The following is a 23,062-nucleotide window of genomic DNA, read 5'->3' as shown; positions in this document are numbered from 1 at the left end:
TACCATTCTCAAGACGGTGGTGACTCATCCACCATACACGTGTCATATCCACCGCAAACCCCAACCATCAAAACCGCAATTCACGGGGGAGACTGATAACACTCCAACACGTAAGCCGTAACATCAAATCCGTCCAAAAAAATCATCAACGGTCCAGATTAACAAGTTGAACACATGATCAAGATCGTCCAATCAGCGAGGCTCTGGATCACGTCCATTAACAACGAGGCCCAGGACTTGGACGGTATCTGATATCCATATTGTATGCCAACTGTACGGTGGATGCATCATATAAATTATGAGAAATGGTAGTGAACTATCACCGTAGTCATGCGCTATAAACCCGCATCTCCAAGGAAATAAAGAGGAAAAAACCACCGCAATCTTTTCTTGTTTTTCTTCCGATTTGATAAAAATCACATCTCTCTTCGCTCTCTGAAAATCCACCGGAAAAATCAAACTCCCTTCTCTCTCATCACACCGGAATCTGACGTTCTCTCGCCGGAATCCGGCGCCGATTAGCCGTCCTATTTCCCGAAATATTCTGAAAAATCCGAAAAATAAGAAAAAAAAAAATCTCTCATTTTCTGCCTTTTCTCCGTTCTACCCTTTGAGCACCATCGCTCGACTCTCCCGCCTCTAAGCGCACGATTATTAACCTGCGCACCCGGCTCTCCCTATATCCGATCCTCTTCCATCCCATCTTCTCGCCTTTAAAGGTACGTTCCTGCTCTACTCTTCGCCAGTTGCTGCTCTGTTCCTTCCGATTCCGCAGATTCAAGCTTCAGTTTTCTCGATTTGAGGATTTTTGTAGAAATTAGGGTTTCCGATGTCATTTTCTTGTTTTTATTTTGTTTGTTTCGAGATTGATCCGTTGTTTTTTGTTCGATTTGCTTGGTTTCGTTATTTTTGAATTGAATCTCGAACTGGAAGCGTTGGCGTTTCCGCATCAGTCTGGGATTGCTGTGTACAGACGAATCCAAGATCGAATGCTACTTTTCTGTTTCCGATGAATGTTTGGATTGTTGTGATGCCATTTGAATTCATCGAGATGTTTGTTTTGGATGAGTTTTTGGTTCAATTGAGTGAATTGAGTTTTAGTGTGTGGAGAATTCGGGTATCTTGTTTTCTGTTTCGGCTCTTGGTTTATGAGCTGCAGTTTTGAGTTTGAGTTTATGGAGGATTCACCTGTCAAGAACTGAGGTGTGGCTTGATTTGTGGCTCTTGGTGTCTTATAGATTGCATTTTGATGGTCTGCTGGCAAATTGCGTCAGGGTTTTGCTGTTTCCCCACAAAATGGTGTTTTGGGAGTGTTTGGCTTGGTTTTAAATGACTGCTGTTATGTAGTGCATCGCTCTGCCTAATAGTTTTTTGTCTCTCCAATCCATACCAGTATGGATTGGATTGATGTGTCTTGCTTCATAGATTTTAAACTTTGCTGTCTGGGTCTGGAAGGACACCATTTGGGAGCAGAGTCCATTCTTTTCTACTCCAATTCAACAGTTTCCTGCACTAATGACTGGTAGTTAACGCTACAATCAATATGTGGTGGAAAAGCATCTGCTCCGTTCTGTCACAAATTGTGAGAACACACAAAAAATTCATACCTTTTGAAATTTTATGGTTTTGGATGATAGCTTCTTTGTATGATGATGGAAAGTCACTAGGTTTTTCTTCTATTACATGAATTACAGCTTTTGATATTCAGTTTTTGATGCATCCAGCCCACTAATGAAGCATGTGACCCCATATGCTATCAGATTAAAATATGTGGCCCAGATAGGCATTTTATTGGACTTCAGGACTTGCAATTCTAATCAGATGGTCCAAATAATTGACTGCAGTGGGCCTATCAGTCAAACCTTAGTGTTTATTTATCCTCTATACATGGCCATAGGCATATTTTTGGGTCTTGATCAAGCTGTACAGCACCACAACACTAATGTTGTGCATGGGATGGTGTTCTTGGTCTCTAATATCAACTGGTGCTGCGAAGTACAGCCATATGGTTGTATACATTGACCTTGTGCTTGATATATAGAGAGGCCTATTTGAATTAGAAGTCTTTATTGTCAGTTTCTTTAGTTAAGAAACTTTCTTTTTTGTAGGTTGAGTAGGGTTAGAACAGTATCATGTGGATCAATGAGAATAAAGGAAGAAAGAAAGATGTAGAAGCTTATCTACTGTTTGTAAAAAGTTATGTAAAGGCACAAAGGGCCATATGTGGGGACTAGTTGAGACTGATGGTTATTTAATGGTTGGGTTTGTTTTATTGGTTTAGTCTTTGTTTTGTCTGATGGGATCATAATGTTACCTTTTCCCCCCCCAAAAAAAAAGAAGAAAAAGAAAAAAGAAATTCTCCAGTGGGATTCAAAACTTTGTTGGCATGGTGCCTCTAGAGCACCACTGAAGATGCCATTGGGTTCTTTGCGGAGAAATTCCACATAATTATCTTTAAATTCCCATTTATAACATTATTGCTGTTTGCTGAGTTGATTGGAGCTTTATTGTGGCACCTTGGAGGAAGAATTGAACTTTAAAAGTGGTATTGTGTACTATATTTTTCATTGTAGTTCAGTTTTCTTCATGTTTTTGCATCAGTTTTTATTTATTTATTTATTAATTATAAGTTGGGATTAGGGTCAACGAAAGCTAGTTGTTTGAGCATGCATTTTTCTACCAAAATTTAAAGAAAGTTCTGTTTCCCCTTTGATTTTGGTATCAATTGACTTACCTGCTGACTTCTGTTCACTTTCTCTTTGCAATGTACGCCCACTACAGGACGAGTTTTGAAGTAGCGTTAAGAGGATTTCCATGTAAGGGATGGCGTTTTTCAGAAACTATGATAATGGCACAGTATCTGGCCACCTTACTGATGACGAAGGACTGGACAGTGGCATGGATAGAGTTCATAGCCAGGTCGGGAATGGGGATGTAGATGCGAGTTCGAGTGAAAAGGATGTAGACATGAAGGTCGATGACCAATACCGGAGTGAGGAGGAACGGGGCGATGACAATGACAGTAGACTGCAAAATGAGACAGATGGCGGCGATGCCATAGGAAGTAGAATGCAGAATTTGCAGCCATCTGGAAGGAGAACAGCTTTGACGGGAAAATGGGGTTCGTCTTTTTGGAAGGACTTCCAACCTATGCCCACTCGAGAAGGATCTGGATCTGAACAGGATTCCAAAAACATGGATTCTGATTATAGAAGTGATGAAGGATCTCCTGGTAATTCCCCTGCTGTAAGGAAAGATGGGCTAGAGTCGGAGGATGATGACGGGCCGAATGATGCTGAAGAGGTTCAGAGGGGCCAGGCTGATGTGCCCACAGATGAGATGTTGTCTGATGATTACTATGAACAGGATGGGGATGAGCAGAGTGATTCGTTGCATCATAGAGAGCTGAATCAACCTCGTGCTTCTGGTTCGAGACAGCCATCAAGGCCCATTGCTGGCAACAAAAATGTTTCAAGGAATAAAAAGTCTGCGAAGTTCAATGAATATGATTATGATGATGAATGTGGTGAAGAAGATTACGATGGTACTTATGTTTCGTATTGTCATCTTTTATTGGACTAGAAGCTATTCTCCCATGACTATGAAATTGAATTACGCTCTTATCTGATTTTTTAATCACTTATCTTTACAACCAAAATATCTCAAATTTTAGCGGTAACTTGTGCGTTGGTTTTATTGATGGAATATATCCTTTTTTTTTTTGGCTGCAGAAGATGACCCTGAAGATGCAGATTTTGAGCCTGATTATGGAGAGACTGGCAGCAGTACAAGGAACAAGGTTCTCCATGTTCTTATTTTGTTTGTCATTCAGAAATCATTCAAAAAGATCATTGCAGTGTTCTGCCTTTGTATGCATGTGTTTTCTATCTTTGTTGCGTTGCGTTTAATCGTTGCTAGATTTAATGTTTGTGCTTGATGAATTTGCTGATTATGTCATTTCAAGACAAAATTCAATGGAATTATGGAATAACCTTCATCATGTGCTATGTGGTTTCTAATATGAATTTTGTAGTTAAGACCTTGAGCTACCCATAGTTAAATAATAATGCGTTGATGCTAACCCTGGGAATAGCTTTTATAATGTTCATTATTTGCATCTTCATATGCCATCTAACATTTAATCATGTATGCTTATCCGTGCCCCGAGGAGGCCTCTCTATCTCCCTCCGTCTCTCTTGATCGGTCCTGAAAATTTCTAATAAATTGAGGAAAGGATGCAGAGCCATGAAATTTCAGCTAAAAGGAAAAGGATTTGTAGGATACTAATATATTGCTTTTCTAGGTTTTTGCCGAGAGCACTTATGGAGCCAATACAAGTTCTGTTTCTGGTAGACTTGTCTTATTATTTGGCTGTAGCACATCACTGGGGGTCTTTAAATGGGCATATTTTTTCCTCTTCACCTTGGTAGACTTTCTCTATCAACTTTATGGTCAATCTACTCAATTGTGTTAATCAAAACTAGAAGAAATGGAAACAAGCACAAATCAAAATTTCAAAGGTCAAAAGTAGTAGTAAATTAGTAATTTGTTAAGAAAAACTCAAGTGGAGCGTTATCTATTCTGGGACATTGTATGAGTTGATTCTGCTCGCCACATTGGTTTTTGACTACCAATATTTGCATCAAATCAATTTATTTCAGAGTTTTAAGATGTATTATGTCCTCTAGCCATTCAATTTTCCTCTAGCCATTCAATTTTTTTGTAAGTAGGTGGGCCACCTAAGGTTCTAGGCCTTTTAGGATTCTCAGACATTATTTGGGTTCAGTAAGTCAGTTGGGGTTTTGTGTAGTGAAAATGGGCAAATTTTTGGCTGTAGCACGTCACTGGGGGTCTTTAAATGGGCATATTTTTTCCCCTTCACCTTTTTAGACTTTCTCTATCAACTTTGCGGTCAATCTACTCAATTGCGTTAATCAAAACTAGAAGAAATGGAAACAACAAGCAGCCAGCCGTAGTGCGCCAGAGAGCTGCAATTGACTTACCAAAGGATGCAACAAATGCATGTTGTGTTCACTCCTTTCTGGAGGTTAGCCAAAAGTCGAGGTCTCACGACTTACTCCAAGCCACAAATCAAAATTTCAAAGGTCAATCGTAGCAGTTAATTAGTAATTTTATAAGAAAAACTCAAGTGGAGCATTATCTATTCTGGGACATTCCATGAGTTGATTCTACTCAGCACATTGGTTTTTGACTTCAAATATGTGTATCAAGTCAATTAATTTCAGAGCTTTAAGATATATTATGTCCTCTAGCCATTCAAATTTTTTAATTTTTTAATTTTTTTTTTTTGTAAGTAGGTGGGCCAGCTAAGGTTCTAGGTCTTTTAAGATTCTCAGACATTATTTGGGTTCGGTAAGTTAGTTGGGTTTTTCTGTGTGGTGAACTGACCTTAGGGTTTTTCTAACCTTCTTCCTGCTTTGGACCTGTGACTTTAGAAAGTTACAAATTGGCTTGAGATGTTTTTGTGCACGACTTGGTTGATTTGTGATTGGTTGCTTGACTGTCGTATGCTACTTATTGCAGTGGTAGAGTCGTCTCTTCATTATCCATTATGAAAAAAGCCATATCTGCTTATTTATTTATTTATTATGGGTACAATATTTACCTCATTGTTAACCATCATTCAGGAGGTATTTCTACAATGCAACATAGGTTTTCACTCATTGGTAGCATATGGTTTTCATCGTTATGCATTCGAACTGGTATCTTGGCAAACTAACTGTAGTTATACTTGACTTGTTTCTTTCTATTGATGACAGGTGAAAGGGTGGGGAAGTGATGATTTTGATGAAGATGACGACGACGACGACGAAGACCTTGATATCTCAGATGAAATTGATATGGAATTTATTGATAATCCTCGCCGTAGAAGACAGCGTAAAGGTGGACGCAGTTTAAAGTCCATCAGAGGAATTAAATCATTACCTGCTAATAAACGGAAAAAAGGTAGAACATTTGTTGAAGACGAAGATTCTTCAGCAAAGGACTCAGAAAAAGATAGTGATGAGGATTTTAGAACAAAGAGAGGTACCCATCTCCGTAAGAAGGCTAGTGGTCGATCTACTATATCTGCAAATATCATCTCCCAGGATAGTGAAGTTCGAACTTCAAGTAGGTCAGTTCGTAAAGTATCGTATGTTGAAAGTGAAGAGAGTGAAGATATTGATGAGGGAAAAACGAAGAAGTGCCAAAAGGTATGGTCCATTTAAAATAGTAGTGCTTCTTCTATCGTTTTTATATGACATGGATCCTTGGGTAGACTAGGGCCAAACTGGTGGGCGACTTATTCTGTCTGATTGGCCCATGCTAGTTTAGCAAAAGAAATTTGAATGAGTTCAGAATTAGCTAAATTAACTAAAACATGTAAGAAAGATCAGCATGCAGTATATTTTAAACAAATAGAAATATTTGTCAAACATGCAATATAATATTCTTAAAACTAATTTATTAAATGGGCATTGTTGAAAGTGGTGTCCTAGAATTAATAATGGGGCATTTTACCATACACTTGTTAGTTAGACATATGTGCTGCCAAAATGGTATATTGATAATTCTACTTTGCCATTCACATGGCTGCATACACAGTGATATGGATGGCAATTTGGTTTACCCTACAATGAATGGAGGATGAAATACACCAATGTAGATTCTAATTTTGCCCTTCCAAAAATAGTAGAGAACTTTGACATATGTTCCTAATGGTTGCAATGGTTTGAGTGGCTACCATTGAGGGGGTTAGGTATTGTCTCATCAAGTGCTAACAAGGAAAAAGGAAAGAAAGAAAGAAATAAAAACATTGGAAAGGTGTGTTTCAGTAAAACTTGGATGAACCAGTCAGTTATTAGCGAAACTGGATGGCTCATTAGGTTCACTTCCAAAAAATCGTTAAATTGGTTTTGATAGGACTAAATGAACTAGTTGACCTGCTGGTTCTTGTCCAACCGGGTCGAATCGATTGATCTGGTTTGGTTTTTAAACTGTTGATTTTATTTTATTATTTTATTATTATTATTTTAATTCTTTATCTTTTATCTTTTTATGATTGGTAACGACTAGAAATTATTTTATTTGAAAGGCTAGTGAAGACTAGAGACAGATAAAATTTTGAGATAAACCCAAGTGGTCTGCTTTGAGAGTTCTCTTCTTTTCAGTTTGATTGGTATGCAATCCCTACTACCTTGTCAGGGAGCTCATGATGCTTCTATAGGAATTGCTGTCATCTAGTAGGGGGATGCTTTATTAGAAGAAGGTGAATGAATTGGAATTTTTTGATGTTGTTAGTCTTCAAAGGTGGTGACAAACTCCCTAGTTGGTGTTCACTTTAGTCTATGGCCCAAATGAACCTAAGTTGGGAATTTGGAATGAATTGGCCTTTGCCCATGGAAAGTAGGATTTTTTGTGGTGTGCATAGGTGGAGCCTTTAACATTATCTGATACTTCTTAGAGAATAAAATAAGAAGTGGGGTGATGAAGATTATGAAGGGCTTTGCCATGCTGGGTTCATAGACACGCTTTGACCGACGTTCCCCCCCACCCACCTAGGAGGGAGGGTAATCACACGTACCAACAAGCAAGCGGGTGTTTGCTTTAGTGTATGGCCCAAATGAATTGGCCTTTGTCCAAGGCAAGAGGAATTTTTAGCGGTTTTTTTTTTTTTTTTGAACTATAATTTTATGTGGTGTTTAGTTGAAGACTTTGACATTATCTGATTCTCATTCAAGAAGAATTGTGGAAGTAGGGTGATGGTGGTTGAAGGCGAGAAGATGAGTAAATCATACCATAGTGTGTCCTTTAAGACCTATACTTGGGAGAAGAGTAGAGGTGACCTACTTTTGGGAACCTTGAGTTTGATCAAGGTTGGCAATGATTGGTTAGGGCTGGGCCAAGTTGCCCCTAGCTCAACTCTAGTCCCCTAAGCACTGGCCCTATGGGGCCGGGCCGGGCTAGGGTCAGCCTTATATGGTTGTAACGAAAAGCTTTAGATGATCAAAGGTTTGAAATAATCCGATCTAAGTTTTTTATTTTATGGGTATCCTCCACATCTATGTCGAGTCCCATCATATAAACAATTTGGATCAATGAAAAATGACCCAGATCCAACAAATGCCTTTGAATTACACATGTATGATGAGTGGGAATGACTCACAAATGCCTTTAAACTGCCCATTCTTTTTGTTAATTGGTGGTCTGCTTGTTGATTGGACTGGACCATTCAACATGGCCTTGGTTCCGGCCCTGGCCCCAGCTTGAACCCACCATTGGGACTAGTTTAGAGGCCTGACCCTTGGCCCTAGAGGGCTGGGCTGCCAAGCCCATTGTGTTGCAATCTAGTCAATAAGATCTTGATACCCGAATCATAAAGAAATGGACATGAGTACACACACAAGAATGTTTTAGTAGAGGGAGAAATAGCTTTATCCTCCCTTTTATAGACCCTAAAGTCAATTCCTATGAATCTTTAATGAAGATCGCCCAACTATTATCAAGTAAATCTATAATTTATTTAAGGTAATAACAATTCTGCCTACAAAGGTTTGGCCTAAAGTAGAAAAAAAATTCTACTAAATGCCTCCAAATCTTCAACCATATCTTCCAAATTAGCTCTCCTATTTTCCAGAATGGTAAATGTGATGTCTGACATTTAGGCCCCAGATCATACAACAAACAGCTCACAATTCAGAATGTCTTGGCCCCACGGTGGGCCTTGCGCCTACATCACATTGCTAGCCCTTGTTTTGTAGAATAGATGAGGCATGTGCGGACTGCCTAGAGTTTAACAAGGATGAGGTGAAGGTGGTTGTGGATCAGCTAGGGTGTGACAAACTGCTGGAGCCAGATGGTTATCGCTAGTGTTCTTTGAAGTGTTCTTGAACATTGTTAAAGGGGAAATCATGAGCTTTATCATTGAGTTCCATCGGAATGGAGAGATTTAGAAAGATATGGGTGCCTCCTTCATGGATCTTCTTACGAAAAAAGATGGTGTTTAGGAGCCCATTGGACATTAGTCCCATAAAAATTTGACTAGGAGTTCGTAGATCTTGGTGAAGGTTCCGTCTTTGGAAGTGTTGGGGCGAATGTTATCCCAAGGTGCTTTACTCAGGGCCAGAGGGGTTCTTGAGAGTGTGCTAGTGGCACATGATTCAAGTTACAAATTGAGAAAATCAAAATTTGATTTGAAGAAGGCATTCAATTACAGTTGTAAGGTGACAATTTTATTGATCAAGAAGGCCAAATCAGCCGAAAAAATTACAAAGCAGCCCAAGAAGCAGAAGAAAGGGAACAATTGCCAAGAACATTCAAGTTTGAGACCCCAGTCCATAAGATCCAATTTAGCCCTTCTAGACATCTGCAGCTACACTTTTATAGTTATGAAAGCATTGGTTGTTCCTCTACTCTCATAAGGCCAAAAAGCTGGCTAATAAGACTACCTCCATAAAATTCCGCACCCCCCCCCCCCCCCCAAGAGGAGGAATCCCTCAATTGACTTCAGCATCACTCAAGAGACGCTAAAGATACCCAAGAATCTCTCCTACAGTTCTCTAGCAAAAGGGCGAATGAAATGGTGGTTGACTGACTCCTCATTTCGCATACACAGTAAGCAAACATTGGTCATCGTCATCTTTCTCTTCCAAAGATCAACCATAAGCACCTAACTCCTTCCCACCAACCAAGCTAGTATTGCAACCTTGGGAGGGGCCTTGTAATACCAAATGAAGTGTGCACCTTTTTCTGTTTAGAAGAAGACCCATGGACTAACGTGAATTGGGAGTTAATACAATACATGTTATGTAGGAAAGGCATTGGGATCCAGGATGTGTTGGATGAAGGCATGCATTGTGTCAGTGAAGTTCTTGGTATTCATAAATCGCTCCCTATTTGGAGGGTCCTTGTTCTTCTTTGTCATAATAACAGTAATGTTGAGCAAAATGCTGGAGAAGGTGAGAGAGCCTCACCAGGGTTTTCAGACGGTGGACCACATGGAGTTTCATGTTTCATTTTTTAAAAGATAACTCAATTTTATTGCAAAGAAAGGGGAAAAAAGCAAGATAAGAGAATTAAAAACAAACAGGCCCTAAGGTGAGGATTTTGTTAGCCATGGCTATTGGTGAAAGCTTGAACCTGAGGATGATTCCTTCACCTTAGCATGAAAGGGGGCCCTTCCCTAGCCTACCATAATGAGATGGGATTTAGGAGTATGTATGTTGTTTTGTTGTCCATTTTTAAACCTTTCTGTCCTTAGCTCTGGGTTGATTTGAGTCCCATATAAGTTCCTGTCGAGCTTGCTAAAATATCGCCTTTTCGTTGAGATGATCCCGATGAAGAAGCACAGAGCAAACCACCAAGTTCCCATCTGCAGTTTGCTGATGATGCATTGATTATTATTATTATTATTATTTTTATTTATACGTGAATAGAGACCTGATTTTGAATTTGAGGTGGATCTTTTAAGGCGTTCTTAATCCATATCAGGGCCGAAACTGAATGTGTCAAAAAGCAAAATGTTGGAGTGAAGATGGAAGCCACTTTAGCTAGTGGAGTGGCAAGCATGATGATATATTGGGTAGGTTCTATTCCCTCTGCTTATCTCGGTTTGCCACCATGTGAAAAAACTGTTAAAATATCTTAAGGACCCCATTATTGAAAGGTTGGATGGTAGACTGTTTTCTAGGATGCATAAATATCCGTCTTTGGGGACCATGTTTCTCCCATCAAAGCAGCCCTTCAGCAATTCCTATGTTTTTCATGTCAATGTTCCAGTGCACTATGAGTGTTGTAAGTTGACTAGAATGAATCTAAATGGATATTTTGGGGAATGGGATGTGGAAAAGCACAGATATCACTTGCTAGAATTCAAAGAATTGTGCAAACCAATCAAGCAGGGGGAGCTGGAAGTAAATCTTTAAAAGTGTGGATGGAGGGTTAGGAGGGAGTGTTGTGGAAAAGGTCGATTTCGTCACGGTATCGGTTGCAGTTAGGTTCTTTTCCCTCTGCTTATCTCGGTTTGCCACCGTGTGAAGAAACTGTTAAAATGCCTTCAGAGCCCCATTATTGAAAGGTTGGAAAGGAGACTGTTTTCTAGGATGCATAAATATCCATCTTTGGGGACCATGTTTCTCCCATCAAAGCAGCCATTCAGCAATTCCTATGTTTTTCGTGTCAATGTTCCAGTGCACTACGAGTGTTGTAAGTTGACTAGAATGAATCTAAATGTATATTTTGTGGATTGGGATGTGGAAAAGCACAGATATCACTTGCTAGAATTCAAAGAATTGTGCAAACCAATCAAGCAGGGGGAGCTGGAAGCAAATCTTTAACAGTGTGGATGGAGGGTTAAGAGGAGGGAGTGTTGTGGAAAAGGGTGATTTTGTCATGGTATCGGTTGTAGGATGATGGCAAGGACACTACATAAGCAGCTTACAGAAGTTCTGTTATGTTTTGAAATCTATCCTTTTAATGGAAAGTATGGTTGAGCAAGGCACACCATCAAGGTGTCCCGTATCGGTATCGGTTGGCGTAACTATGCCCTCCGAAACCGATACGGATACGGGGGCATAACGGCGATACGGGGGCGTAATGGCCCCTAATGGCGCAAATTTTTTTTTGCGAAAAAAATATGAAAAGAATATGGATTAAATCCGAAATATTCTAAGCATTCCAAATATGTATTCATTTATAAATTGGAACATGTTTATGTGGTGTAACGGTCCACTTTTTGGTGAGAAGTTGTATCGGACTGGGATGAATTTATGAACCAGATAACCTGGATTTGACTACAAAATTCATATATTTAATTTTCTAAATATCTAATTTATACACTTAACAATTTGATATCATTTCTCCCAATAGTTCTTTTAAAAAATGAAATTAAATTTAGGTAGATCGCGTTGCCAATTAGGGGCTGACTTGGAGGACCAACCCATGCCCCAAATCAGCTTCAAATTCATGCAATTTATTGGCATTATCCCACTTGTGAATTGGTGGACATTTATTGGATAGTGAATCATGAAAAAAAATCAAAAGGCCTTATTTTAAAAAATAAGCGTCCACAAATTAACAATTAAAACTATTCAAACAATTTGATTTTGGCATTTTGAGTTAGCACTTATTGTCCATAATTTAATTGGTAAATTTCAAGTTAATACATGTCTCGTGTACAATTTTTTAAGGGCCCGAATTAGGTAGGACTCAGATTGTGAAGTGTAGCACACGAGTGTCAAAGTTTTTTGGACCCCACTCGTGATGAATGTGTTATATCCACACCGTCCATCCATTTTGCCAAATAATTTTAGGGCATGAGCCCAAAAATGAGGCAAATCCAAAGCTCAGGTGGACCACACCATAAGAAACAATAATAATTAAACGACTATCATTAAAAATTTATCGGGGCTACAAAAGTTTTAGATCAAGCTGACATGTGTGTTTTCCCTTCATCCACGTTAGTGTGACCCTATTAACAGGTTAGATGGAAAATAAACATTACAGTGGACCCTAAGAAAATTTTAATGGTGAGCATTCTAAAACCACTGTTTCCTATGCTGTGGTCCACCTGAGATTTGGATCTTACTAATTTTTCGAATCATAACCTAAAATGATGTGGCAAAATGGATGGACGGCATGGATAAAATACATATAGCATGGTGGGGCCCATGTGGCACGTGTACATTTTATTAAATTGTGCAACGTGCTGCGTAACGCGTACCAGTCCATTCATTTGACGCAAGTCCTGTGGGTCTGATCATGAGGTATGTGTTATATCTAAACCGTCCATTTATTTGACGAGCTCGTCTTAAGGCTTGACATGAAAAATAATATGGATCTAATTATCAAGTGGACCACACTGCAAAAAGTAGTGGGGGATTGAACGTTTGCCATTGAAACCCTTTTTGGGATCACAAAACTTTTGGATCAATATGAAATTTGTTTTTCCTCTTCATTCAGGTCTTTTTGACCTTTTGAACAGATTGGATGGAAAATAAACGTTATGGTGGGCCTACGAATTTTTTAACGGTGAAAATCATCATCTCGCTGCTATTTTTGGTGTGGTCCAGACGATCTTTAGATACGATTTATTTTTTGGCTAATGCTCTAAAATGATATTTAAAAATTGATGAACAGTGTAGATATAATAAATACATCACTGTGGAGCCCACGTAACTTTGATCTCCTTTGAACCGTTCGTACAACTCGGAGCTCGAGGACTGTCAACGCTCGTCTTAGCATGACACGTACCTCTAGCTGGTGCGCGGTACACCTCCGAAAGAAAAAAAAAAGAAGGGAGAGAGGGAAACCGAAAAGAAAAAAGAGGGAAAAGAAGAGAGAGAGAGAGAGAGAGAGAGAGAGAGAGAGCTGCAATCGCAGCCTCCCGAGAAGAAGAAGAGTCGCAGCCTCCCGAGAAGAAGAAGAAGAGGCCGCAGCAGAGCCGCAAGCTGCAGCCGCAGCCGTAGCCAGTGTTCGAAATATCGGTATCGCACAATGTATCGCACCCTTGGGATACAGATACGTATCGGTTATCGCACGGGATATATTGTTTGTATCGCATAGTTTATCGCACTTTTTGGGAAACATGGGGAAACATTGGGAAAATGGTTGAATTTTTTAATGAAACTTTGGGGATTGTTAAAAAGGCCCTTAATACACACTTTTAATTCATAAAGTTTCAAAAAAGAAGTGTACATAATAGATTTCCTTTGTATAGGGTCCTAAGCTATGCGTTGTCCGATTGAACTAAGACAACTATATTCAGTATCAACCCCATCCATCCGTTTTTCCATATCATTTCAAGACATTATCCAAAAAATAAAACAAATCCAATAATTAGGTAGACCATACCATAGGAAACAATGGTGATTGACAATTAATGGGCCACAAAAGTTTTGGATCAAGCTAATAGTAGTTTTTTCTCTTCATTCAAACCATAAATTTATCTGGTAAAATGGATGGACGGAGTGGATAAAATACATGAATTATAGTGCGCCCATAAAGTTTACAAAGTACACTGCTCATTAGGGGATCCACTTCCCACCATACTGGGGTGGGGCGCTGATCGTATGCAGATTTCCTGCCAAGATCCTTCGCTCAAAACCTAGGTGGGGCCCACTGTGATGTTTATAAGAAATCCACCTCGTCCATTCATTTTTTGAGATCATTTTAGCACTTGAGAGCAAAAATGAGCAGGATCCAAGACTACAGTGGGCCACACTAAAGGAAAAGGTGGGTAGGAAAATTCCTTACCGTTGAAACCTCCCTGGGTCGACAGTGATATTAACATGCCATCCATACCGTTCATAACATTATTCCTACATGGATGAATTGAAAATACAAATATTAGTCTGATTCAAAACTTATGTGGCCCCACGAATATTTCAAGTGTGGATGTTCAATCCTCACATTTTTGGCACACTTGAGTATTAGATCCTACTCATTTTTTATTTCATGTCCTAAAATGATCTCACAAAACGGATGGATGGAGTGGATTCCTCACAAACATCAATGATAGGCCCCACTAAGGTTTCAAGTGCAGGAAGGCTTTGGCAGGAAATCCTAGTACTGTGCCGACGCTCCTTGGCGCAAGTTGTACAAATATTTCAAAGTTACATGGCCCCACAATAATGTATTTATTATATCTACACCGTTCATGCATTTGGAGAGATCATTTTAGATCATGAACCCAAAAATGAGTCATATCCAAAGCTCAAGTGGACCACACCGCAAATAGTAGTGGGGGATTGATTCTCACCATTAATATATTCGAAGGGCCCACCATAGTGTTTATTTTCCATCCAATTTGTTAATTAGGTCACACGGACCTGGATGAAGAGGAAAAATAAATATCATATTATCCAAAACTTCCGTGACCCCCAAAAGGGTTTCAATCGTAGACGTTCAATCTACCACTGCTGTTTGCATTGTGGTCCAATTGATCTTTGGATCTGTCTTATTTTTCGGCTCAAGCCTTAAGAAGAGCTCGCCAAATGGACGAACGGTCTGGATATAACACATAGCTTATGATGGGACCCACAGAACTTGGTGACATCAACACATAGCTAGGTGGTGTGCGCGGTACTGGATTTAGATAAAAAAAAAGGGGGCTGCGGATTGGCTACTGACAGGTTGAGTAGCTACTGAATTTACGTCACCAAGTTCCGTGGGCCCCACCATGATGTATGTTTTGTATCCACACCGTCCATCCATTTGGAGAGAACATTTTATGCCATGAACCTAAGAATGACTAAGATTCAAAGCTCCAATGGACCCCACCACAGAAAGCGGTAGAGAGAGTGACGCCCACCATTAAAAACTTCTGAGGGCCACAAAAGTTTTCGATTAAGCTGATATATATGTTTTCCCTTTTATAATATCTTTTTTAACTTATTAACGGGTTGGATCTCAAATAAACATCACGGTGGACCTTAGGAAGGTTTCAACGGTGGATGTCACTTTCTCCACTGTTTTCTGTAGCGGGGTCCATTACAGATTTTTTTCTGCCTCGTTATTTGACTCATGTGCTAAAATGATATCTCCAAATGAATGGATCGTGTGGATATAACACATTCATCATAGTGGGACCCACATAACTTGGTGACGTTACTTCAGTAGCGATCTCGTGACTCAACCTGTCAGTAGCTAATCCGCGTCAAAAAAAAGGCTCGAACGACCTTTACTTTTTAAGCAGAGAGGGTTCCGGAGCCGGAACCCTAAAATTTCTCCCAAATCGGTGAAGATGTCTCGGGATTTCTCTCCAAAATCGGAGATTTTATTTGTGGAAACCTAGGAATGATGCTTCAATTCGAATGGCCCGCCAAATGGAAGCTTCTGATCACGACGATCTCTTCTACAGGTACCGAAATCCACCCTCTAATTTTTTTTCCCCATTTTTTCGGATGATGACGTCCGATATCGTCAAAATATCGTGCGATATCGACGATATATCGGCCGATATCTGGATTTTGGGTTTTTTGGTATCTTCCGGGGGTTATCGCGAGTGTATCGTCTCGCAGGGGTGCGATAACGATAATATCGGCCGATAGTATCGATATTTCGAACACTGGCCGTAGCGAAGAAGAAGAAGAGGCTGCAGTAGAGCCGCAGCCACAGCCGCAGCCTCCCGAGAAGAAGAAGAAGAGGCCGCAGCAGAGCTGCAAGCTGCAGCCGCAACCGCAGCCTCCCAAGAAGAAGAAGAAGAAGAGGAAGAAGAAGAAGAAGGAGAAAAGAAAGAAAAAAAAAGGTAAGTACTTGTTTTTTTTTTTTCCCCCTAAGGCCTGTAATAGCTGTTATGGGTCAGTAACGGCCGTTTCGCCCGTAACGGCCATTACGGTAGCAAAATCGGGGCATTGCCCGTTACGCCCCTGTATCGCATAATGGACCCCATCGTTACCGTTACATATCGATACGTAACCGATATGGGACACCTTGGACACCATTGAATTGGGAATTGGCTCAAGGGACCCTTTTGAGGAGGATTGTTGTAGTGAGGATATGCTTGGTAGAACGTTTGGGTTTTGTTACGAGCAATGTTTGAAATATCGGTATCGGATTACGTATCGCATCCTTGACATACAGATACCTTACGAGCTCTCTTTATGCAAAAAAGCCTGGCTCTTTGACCTTTACCACCATATTGGTAGCTAGATGATCTGGTCCCTTACGCTTAGTAGAGACTAGAGAACTAATAAAAAATAGTTGGAAGGTCAAACTGTTAGGTTTGCTAGAGGGCGTCGTGTTTAACCATTGAGGGAACGTCAAGAGAATACAAAGTTGGGGAAAGTTTGCTAATTTTTATTTGCGATCATGTTATGAAAAGATGATGAGTTGGGGTTGTGGCGACAATTACATGGCTTTGGGGTGTTAATTGCCCTCTTAGAGCCATTAACCTAGACTCTTGATTTCTAGATCACATGGTTCCCATGATCCGTTTGACCTGAAATTTTGTCCCATGCTTATCTATCATAAATTAACTGTATATGTTGAATATTTGCTCCTAGATTATAGTAGAAGTGACTCATTTGTCAAATCAGCCCCTTAACCCTTGATTTTCGTGTCCGTCAAGTGAGAATAGTTCGTGGGTAATTGTAGTCGAATATTTCCCTTCACGTGAATAACTTGGATCGCCCCTAATATGGATCGATTGTGAGATGTGAGTGCCTCACCTTCGTAAGCCTTTTCTTAAGCACTAAGTCACCTCGTTTAGGAAATAGCTATATTACCAAATCTTCCTAAATTTGGACCTTCTAATTCACCAACTTTTCACCGTCAATTGCAACTCAAATTTGGACCATTCGTTGGCCTTATATGACTACAAAATCATACAAAATTTAGACCTTGATACATGATCCTACAGCGTTGAATGATGGCTGTCTTAAAGCTAGTTCCTTCCTTTTGATATAATGAGTGAAATTTCAGATTTAGACCTTTCCGACCATTGATCAACCATCAAAATTTACTCAATTGTTTGCCTATCATGACTACACATTTCTCCCAATTTTGGGCCCCAATCATCAAGCGTGGACTGTTAATTACGATCAAGTCTGTTTCGGCACCCACCAGACTATTTTTCAAGATTGACCAATCTAGATTTTGGATCACCAAGAAAATTACGTATACCGACTCTATTCCTCGACCTCAACACCATGAACGGATTAGAATTTACAGAAGATCGCTCAAACCACGAGGTTTAGAAAACCCACTCATAGTGGGATGTGACAGGCTCTTTGACCTTTACCACCATTTGGTAGCTAGATCATCTGGTCCCTTACACTCAATAGAGAGCTAATAAAAACAGCTGGAAGGTCAAACTATTAGGGTTGCTAGAGGGTGTTGTGTTTAACCATTGAAGGAATGTCAAGAGAATATGGAGTTGGGGAATTTTGCTAATTTTTATGTGCGATCATGTTATGAAAAGATGATGAGTTGGGGTTGTGGCGACAATTACATGGCTTTGGGGTGTCAATTGCTCTCTTAGAGTCAATTGCTTTTGGGTGGCTTGGGGGATGAGATGAAGTGCTAAGTGATTGACATGAATGGTTGTAGAATGTGTACATGGAATGAGTTGAGCATAAACCATTTTGTCCCTTCATTACTGATTTGCATCACATCTGTGGGAGTGTTGAAGAAAATTCGGTAATTGCGTGGCTGTAGGTTGTCAACTGTCTCTTAGAGTCAGAACTTTTGGGTGGCTTCTCGGATGAGATTAAGTGCTAGTGGCGGACTACCTCAGAAACAGACAGGTGATAATCATGAATTCCTGTAGGATGTGCTTTAATCCATGTTTGCCATGATTGTCGCCCCTTTCATCTGCCCTCATTGGATGCGCTTTTAGATGGATTAAAAGAAAAAGCTTGGAAATGCTGTTCCAACTTCCAAGTGAGGTTGATTTTAATATCTGGTTGTTATTCTTCTAGGCTATAGACCAAACTTTATCCCCTGTTTAGTGGATATGTTCATATTTTTTGAACTCTTTCTTTCCAAGTTATCCTTGTCAAAAGCACTTATCATGCAAAATCATTCATGCAACTTCCTTTCCTTACCTTATTCTATGGCGCCGTGAAACAGGTCTCCCAGGAGGATGCTGAAGAGGATGATACTGATTCCATTGAGAAGGTGTTGTGGCACCAGCCAAAGGGCATGGCGGAAGATGCTTCAGGGAACAATAATTCAAGACAGCCTGTTGTATTGAGTTCCTTATTAGACTCTGAACCAGAGTGGAATGAAATGGAGTTCTTCATAAAATGGAAAGGCCAGTCATATTTGCACTGTCAGTGGAAATCTTTGTCTGATCTCCAAAATGTAAGCCTTCTGATATTTTTGAGGGTACAAGTGGCAATTGTTAGTTGCATCTTACTGATTGCATGTTGTATTTGTTCTTTAAATTTTTTTACAAATGAGAAATTTCTAACAATGTATCCTTCAATTTGTTTAATTTTTTTCCCTGATAATGCTTTCATTTTTTCCCCTTGGCTTTTTTTTTCTTCTTCTTCTCCTGAAGTTTAAATATCATCCAGTTTATTGTGTTAATTTGCAGCTTAGTGGTTTCAAGAAGGTCTTGAATTACATGAAAAGGGTGACAGAGGAAAGGAAGTTCAGAAAGACACTGTCACGTGAAGAGGTAATTTATCAACTTGGTGAATGGTAATTGCTATTCTTCTCGGCAGTGAAGTAGAATGTCCTTGAAAAACTAACTATGAAGCAAACAACATTTGCCACTGGAGGGCTTCACCTCTTGTTCACATGGTTCTTTGAAGTTTTGGTTGGTTCACCCTGTCGTACCTGGTTTGCATTCATTTCATCTCTAGACTGATGCAGGACATGAAATTCAAATATGATGTGCAAGATTTTCAGGCTTTAGATCACGTTAGTTCAGAAACAATTTCACAAAATTCCATATCCTACACAAAAAGTTCAAGCATTCAATCAAGGCGAATTTATGCAGTCCCAGGCCTATACAAGCTAGGGTTGGATCAATCAAAATTACAAGACCAAACAATAATCAAAGGAGGGTAAATTCATTCACGCATGCACAGAAATAATTCTCCAATCCAAGGGGTACACAGATTTCAATTCGGGGAACCTTAAGGTTGAAGAAATGACATAAAATTGAGGATTTGAGTAATTTAGGGTGAGGGTTAGGGATTTGGGGTGAAAGAAGAGTGAAAGAGAGGAGAGAGACGAACCAGATAAGTACCGCATGTGTGGACAGCAGCACTGGCATAAACGCACGTGCGTGTGATCCTTACTGCACATATGTAGGGCCCACTATTCAGAAAAAAGCCAGCTTGGCCCAGGGTGGACTCCAAAACCCTCAAATTTCAGCTCGATCCGATGCACGGTTTGTGCATGGTGCTCCGTCGAAGTTTCAGCCCTCCTGTAGGGCCAGATTCTGGAAATCTGCTGTAGAGAGAAAAATGGCTGCAGTAGAGGATGGATTTGAAGCGTAGATGATTGTAGGAGAAAAGAAATATGGATGGAAGAATGTGGGGGCGAATCGGGATAGGTGTGGCTTCGCACCACGGTAGTCAGCCTTTCGAGGAAGGGAGAGTTTTACATCTAATTGAATCTCTACAACTCAGAAATTTAGAGGAGCAGAAAAACGCAGAATTTTTTTTAGTCTTTAATGAATAAAAAGACTACAAGGGGTGCCTATTTATAATAAAACCCTATACCCCAAAACTCGCGCCATGTGCGCAACCTATTACTTGGAGATGAAGTAATAAAAAATAACAACTAATCAAAACAATCTAAACCGTCCATGATATTCCTAATAACAATAATAGGCAAAACTTAAAGTACTAGATTAATTAGAATAGTAGGCCACGATTATGAGAACCCATGGTGGGATTTACATGACTATCGGGCCCACTCCAATGAACCAAAGCGCAGTCCTCTAACTAGGAGGCATTCCCTGGATGTCATCATTGATCTAGATCAATGGTGGGGCTCTCTTCCTTGTGTACGTGCGTGGGGGGGCGTGCATGTGCACGGGATGTCCCCACCATAGACGCTAATATATATATATATATATATATATATATATATATATATATATATATATATATATATAACATGAGTAACCTTGGGAGAAATTTTTGCTGCAATTACTTTTTCGACTTCGTAAAACTTTGCCTTACAAAAGGACATCGAAAGGGTTTTAAATCTAATGAAATGGCATTTAGGGAAATTAGGATATGGCCACATGCTGAGAAAAATTACGCCTCTATTAAAGAAAGAGCCCAGACTTTTACGATAATCACCATCATCATCCTCACATTTGGGACTCACATGTCATCTACACCATTCAAATTGTGGGCCACATTGTGGATGGAGCATCTTTCTTAGATCATGGTAATCAAGCAATTCTAACTATCCAATTTGATGGCTATCAAATGGATGGTTAGAAGTAAAATAGTGAGTTATCCAAATTCCAAGGGCAAGATCGGATGGTAAGTATGATTTCCTCAATGTAAAATTTTGACTGTGTTTCATCCAAAGTTGGGTCAATGATTTTGATGGTTTGGATTGCCTAAAACTATGCCATGTGTACATTTGAAGTGTCAACTACCATAGAATAGCTCATCAAAAGAAACCTAATTTTTACCACTGGTTAACCTCTCCTCTTTCCCTCTGTTTCCATACTGTTTATTTTATTTATTTCCAATTGCACATGTGGTCTCTAGTATGAAATAATGGGCGTGATTCACACACTTTAGTTCCTAGTTCAAGTTCACAAACTTTGCTTTGCTAATCGAACATATAGATATGATGGCTAGTGATTGTATGGTAGTTTAATAATTATCAATTTTCTAGCTTCTACTAAAAATTTAATGAGCAGTTTGATTAATTGTCAGCTAAACCTGTTTTGACTGCTGTGTTGGTTTTCAATTTCTAGCAATTCATTATCTAACCAATCTGTGGCCTGGTAGAAGTTTGACTTATACATTTTCTGTCCTGAATATTGATTGTTAGCATCTAAATAACGAATTGAGAAGCCATTGGTATGGTCAAGGAATGTCATGGTTGTTTTACTGAATCCTTCTCCTCTAATAGTTTTTTTTGTACATTATGTCCTCTCATGAACTGGCTTCCAAATTCTCTATGGTCCTAAGAGGATTAAGTTTAAAACAGTGTTTTAAATAGCGCGTTGTGTTTAGCATAGCGTCGAACCCTCTAGTGTGTAGCATAAGCTACATGATACTTTTAATTTTTAATTAAAATAATATAAAAATATGATAAATTTATAAATAAATATAAAAATAGCAAAGAAAATGAAAGAAAAAGCATAGGATGTCAAATAAATCACTAATAAAAGAACAAAAAGAAGAAGAGGAGATTATACAATCTCCCAAGTCCCAAGTCATAAATTTGTCAAGTACATATCTCTCTCCTAGCAGTTTGGTGGGTGACCTGGGCGGAAAGGAATAGACTCTGCTTCCAAAACTCGACCCTTGCTTTAGAGACAGTGAAGGCCAAAGCCTTGGCTATTGTCTCTGAGTGGAGCATGCTTTCCAATCCCTCGGAATGGTTCTTGTTGCCTGTTTTCTTTTCCTTTTCCTTGTATTCTTTTCTCTCTGGCTGTTGTTGCTGAACCTTTATTTAATAAAATTTTCGCCAATCTTCAAAAAAAAAAAAGAAAAAGAAAAGAAGTTCACGAAACCAATCCACATCATAAATGATAAACTTTCTACTATAAACTCTAGACTTTAGAGCTCATCTTCCTCGGTAAGTAGCAAGTCATCCTCATCTTCATCCATTCTTCCATCAGAGCCTTTCATCATTAGCTTTTCCATCAACATCTTTCACCTCTTATATACCCTTATCACTTACTTTTACTACAAGATAAAGAAATTGTCCCATAGGACAACCTACGCGTTAAAAAGAGATCCATTGGAATTTTTTATTATAAAAAAAACTACATATAGAAGTTCATATTAAAAGCTATAACTAAATGTACTTACTCAAAGGAGTTGTAGCCTTTCTTTTATTGGAAGGGGTAGGATTCGGACCACCATCTGATGGTGCATTGCTACTAGCTGAATCATCAAAATCTAGAATAATGGGAATGACACTAACATCAAATGCTATGTCTCAATCCTCTCCGAGCCAAGATATATGTTTAGGAAGAGTGGGGTTTTCTTTTTGAGTAATCCACTCATCATCAGAAGCAATCTGGTCTACCAATATAAGGTCTACTTTAGCTCTCCTCTTCATGCTTCTCTCCTTTAACTTCGTATTGTACATGACATAAACTAAAGAATTCTACTTTTGTTGCTCCAACCTATTCCTCTTCTTCGTATGGACCTATCATTATAATGATGCATGTAAAAAACATGCTAATATACTAATTACTAAATAGCCAATTTAGAGTGTATCAAACTAAAAATAAAAAAAACCTTTCTCAAAAGTACTCCAGTTTCACTCACAACCCGAAGGTACATGCAAGACTTCAAACTTGGATGGCAAATCTCTTGAGCTGTGGTGTTCTCTCTCCAAAGTGTATATGCCAATTAGCTACACATTAATTAAAAATAAAATTATCAAATGCTTTCATCAA

General features: G+C 39.3%; 1 protein-coding gene across 5 annotated transcripts in view; it reads left to right on the top strand.

Moving 5' to 3' along the window:
• Positions 1 to 368: 368 nt before the first annotated feature.
• Positions 369 to 23,062, top strand: part of LOC131250783 (protein CHROMATIN REMODELING 5) — a 61,140-nt gene continuing 38,446 nt past the window's right edge. For 3 of the 5 annotated variants that reach the window (XM_058251093.1, XM_058251094.1, XM_058251095.1), the window contains exons 1-5: positions 2,815 to 3,544; positions 3,732 to 3,799; positions 5,781 to 6,215; positions 18,571 to 18,804; positions 19,040 to 19,123. In XM_058251093.1, coding sequence (XP_058107076.1) covers positions 2,824 to 3,544; positions 3,732 to 3,799; positions 5,781 to 6,215; positions 18,571 to 18,804; positions 19,040 to 19,123 — 1,542 coding nt within the window. In that variant the 5' untranslated portion in view covers positions 2,815 to 2,823. Of the gene's footprint in view, positions 720 to 2,781; positions 3,545 to 3,731; positions 3,800 to 5,780; positions 6,216 to 18,570; positions 18,805 to 19,039; positions 19,124 to 23,062 lie in introns of those variants that run through there. The other 2 variants (XM_058251092.1, XM_058251091.1) reach the window with 2 other exon arrangements.

This window comes from Magnolia sinica, chromosome 7, assembly GCF_029962835.1.
Source record: "Magnolia sinica isolate HGM2019 chromosome 7, MsV1, whole genome shotgun sequence".
Taxonomy (NCBI): Eukaryota; Viridiplantae; Streptophyta; class Magnoliopsida; order Magnoliales; family Magnoliaceae; genus Magnolia; species Magnolia sinica.
This window is presented reverse-complemented; position numbering and strand designations above follow the sequence as displayed.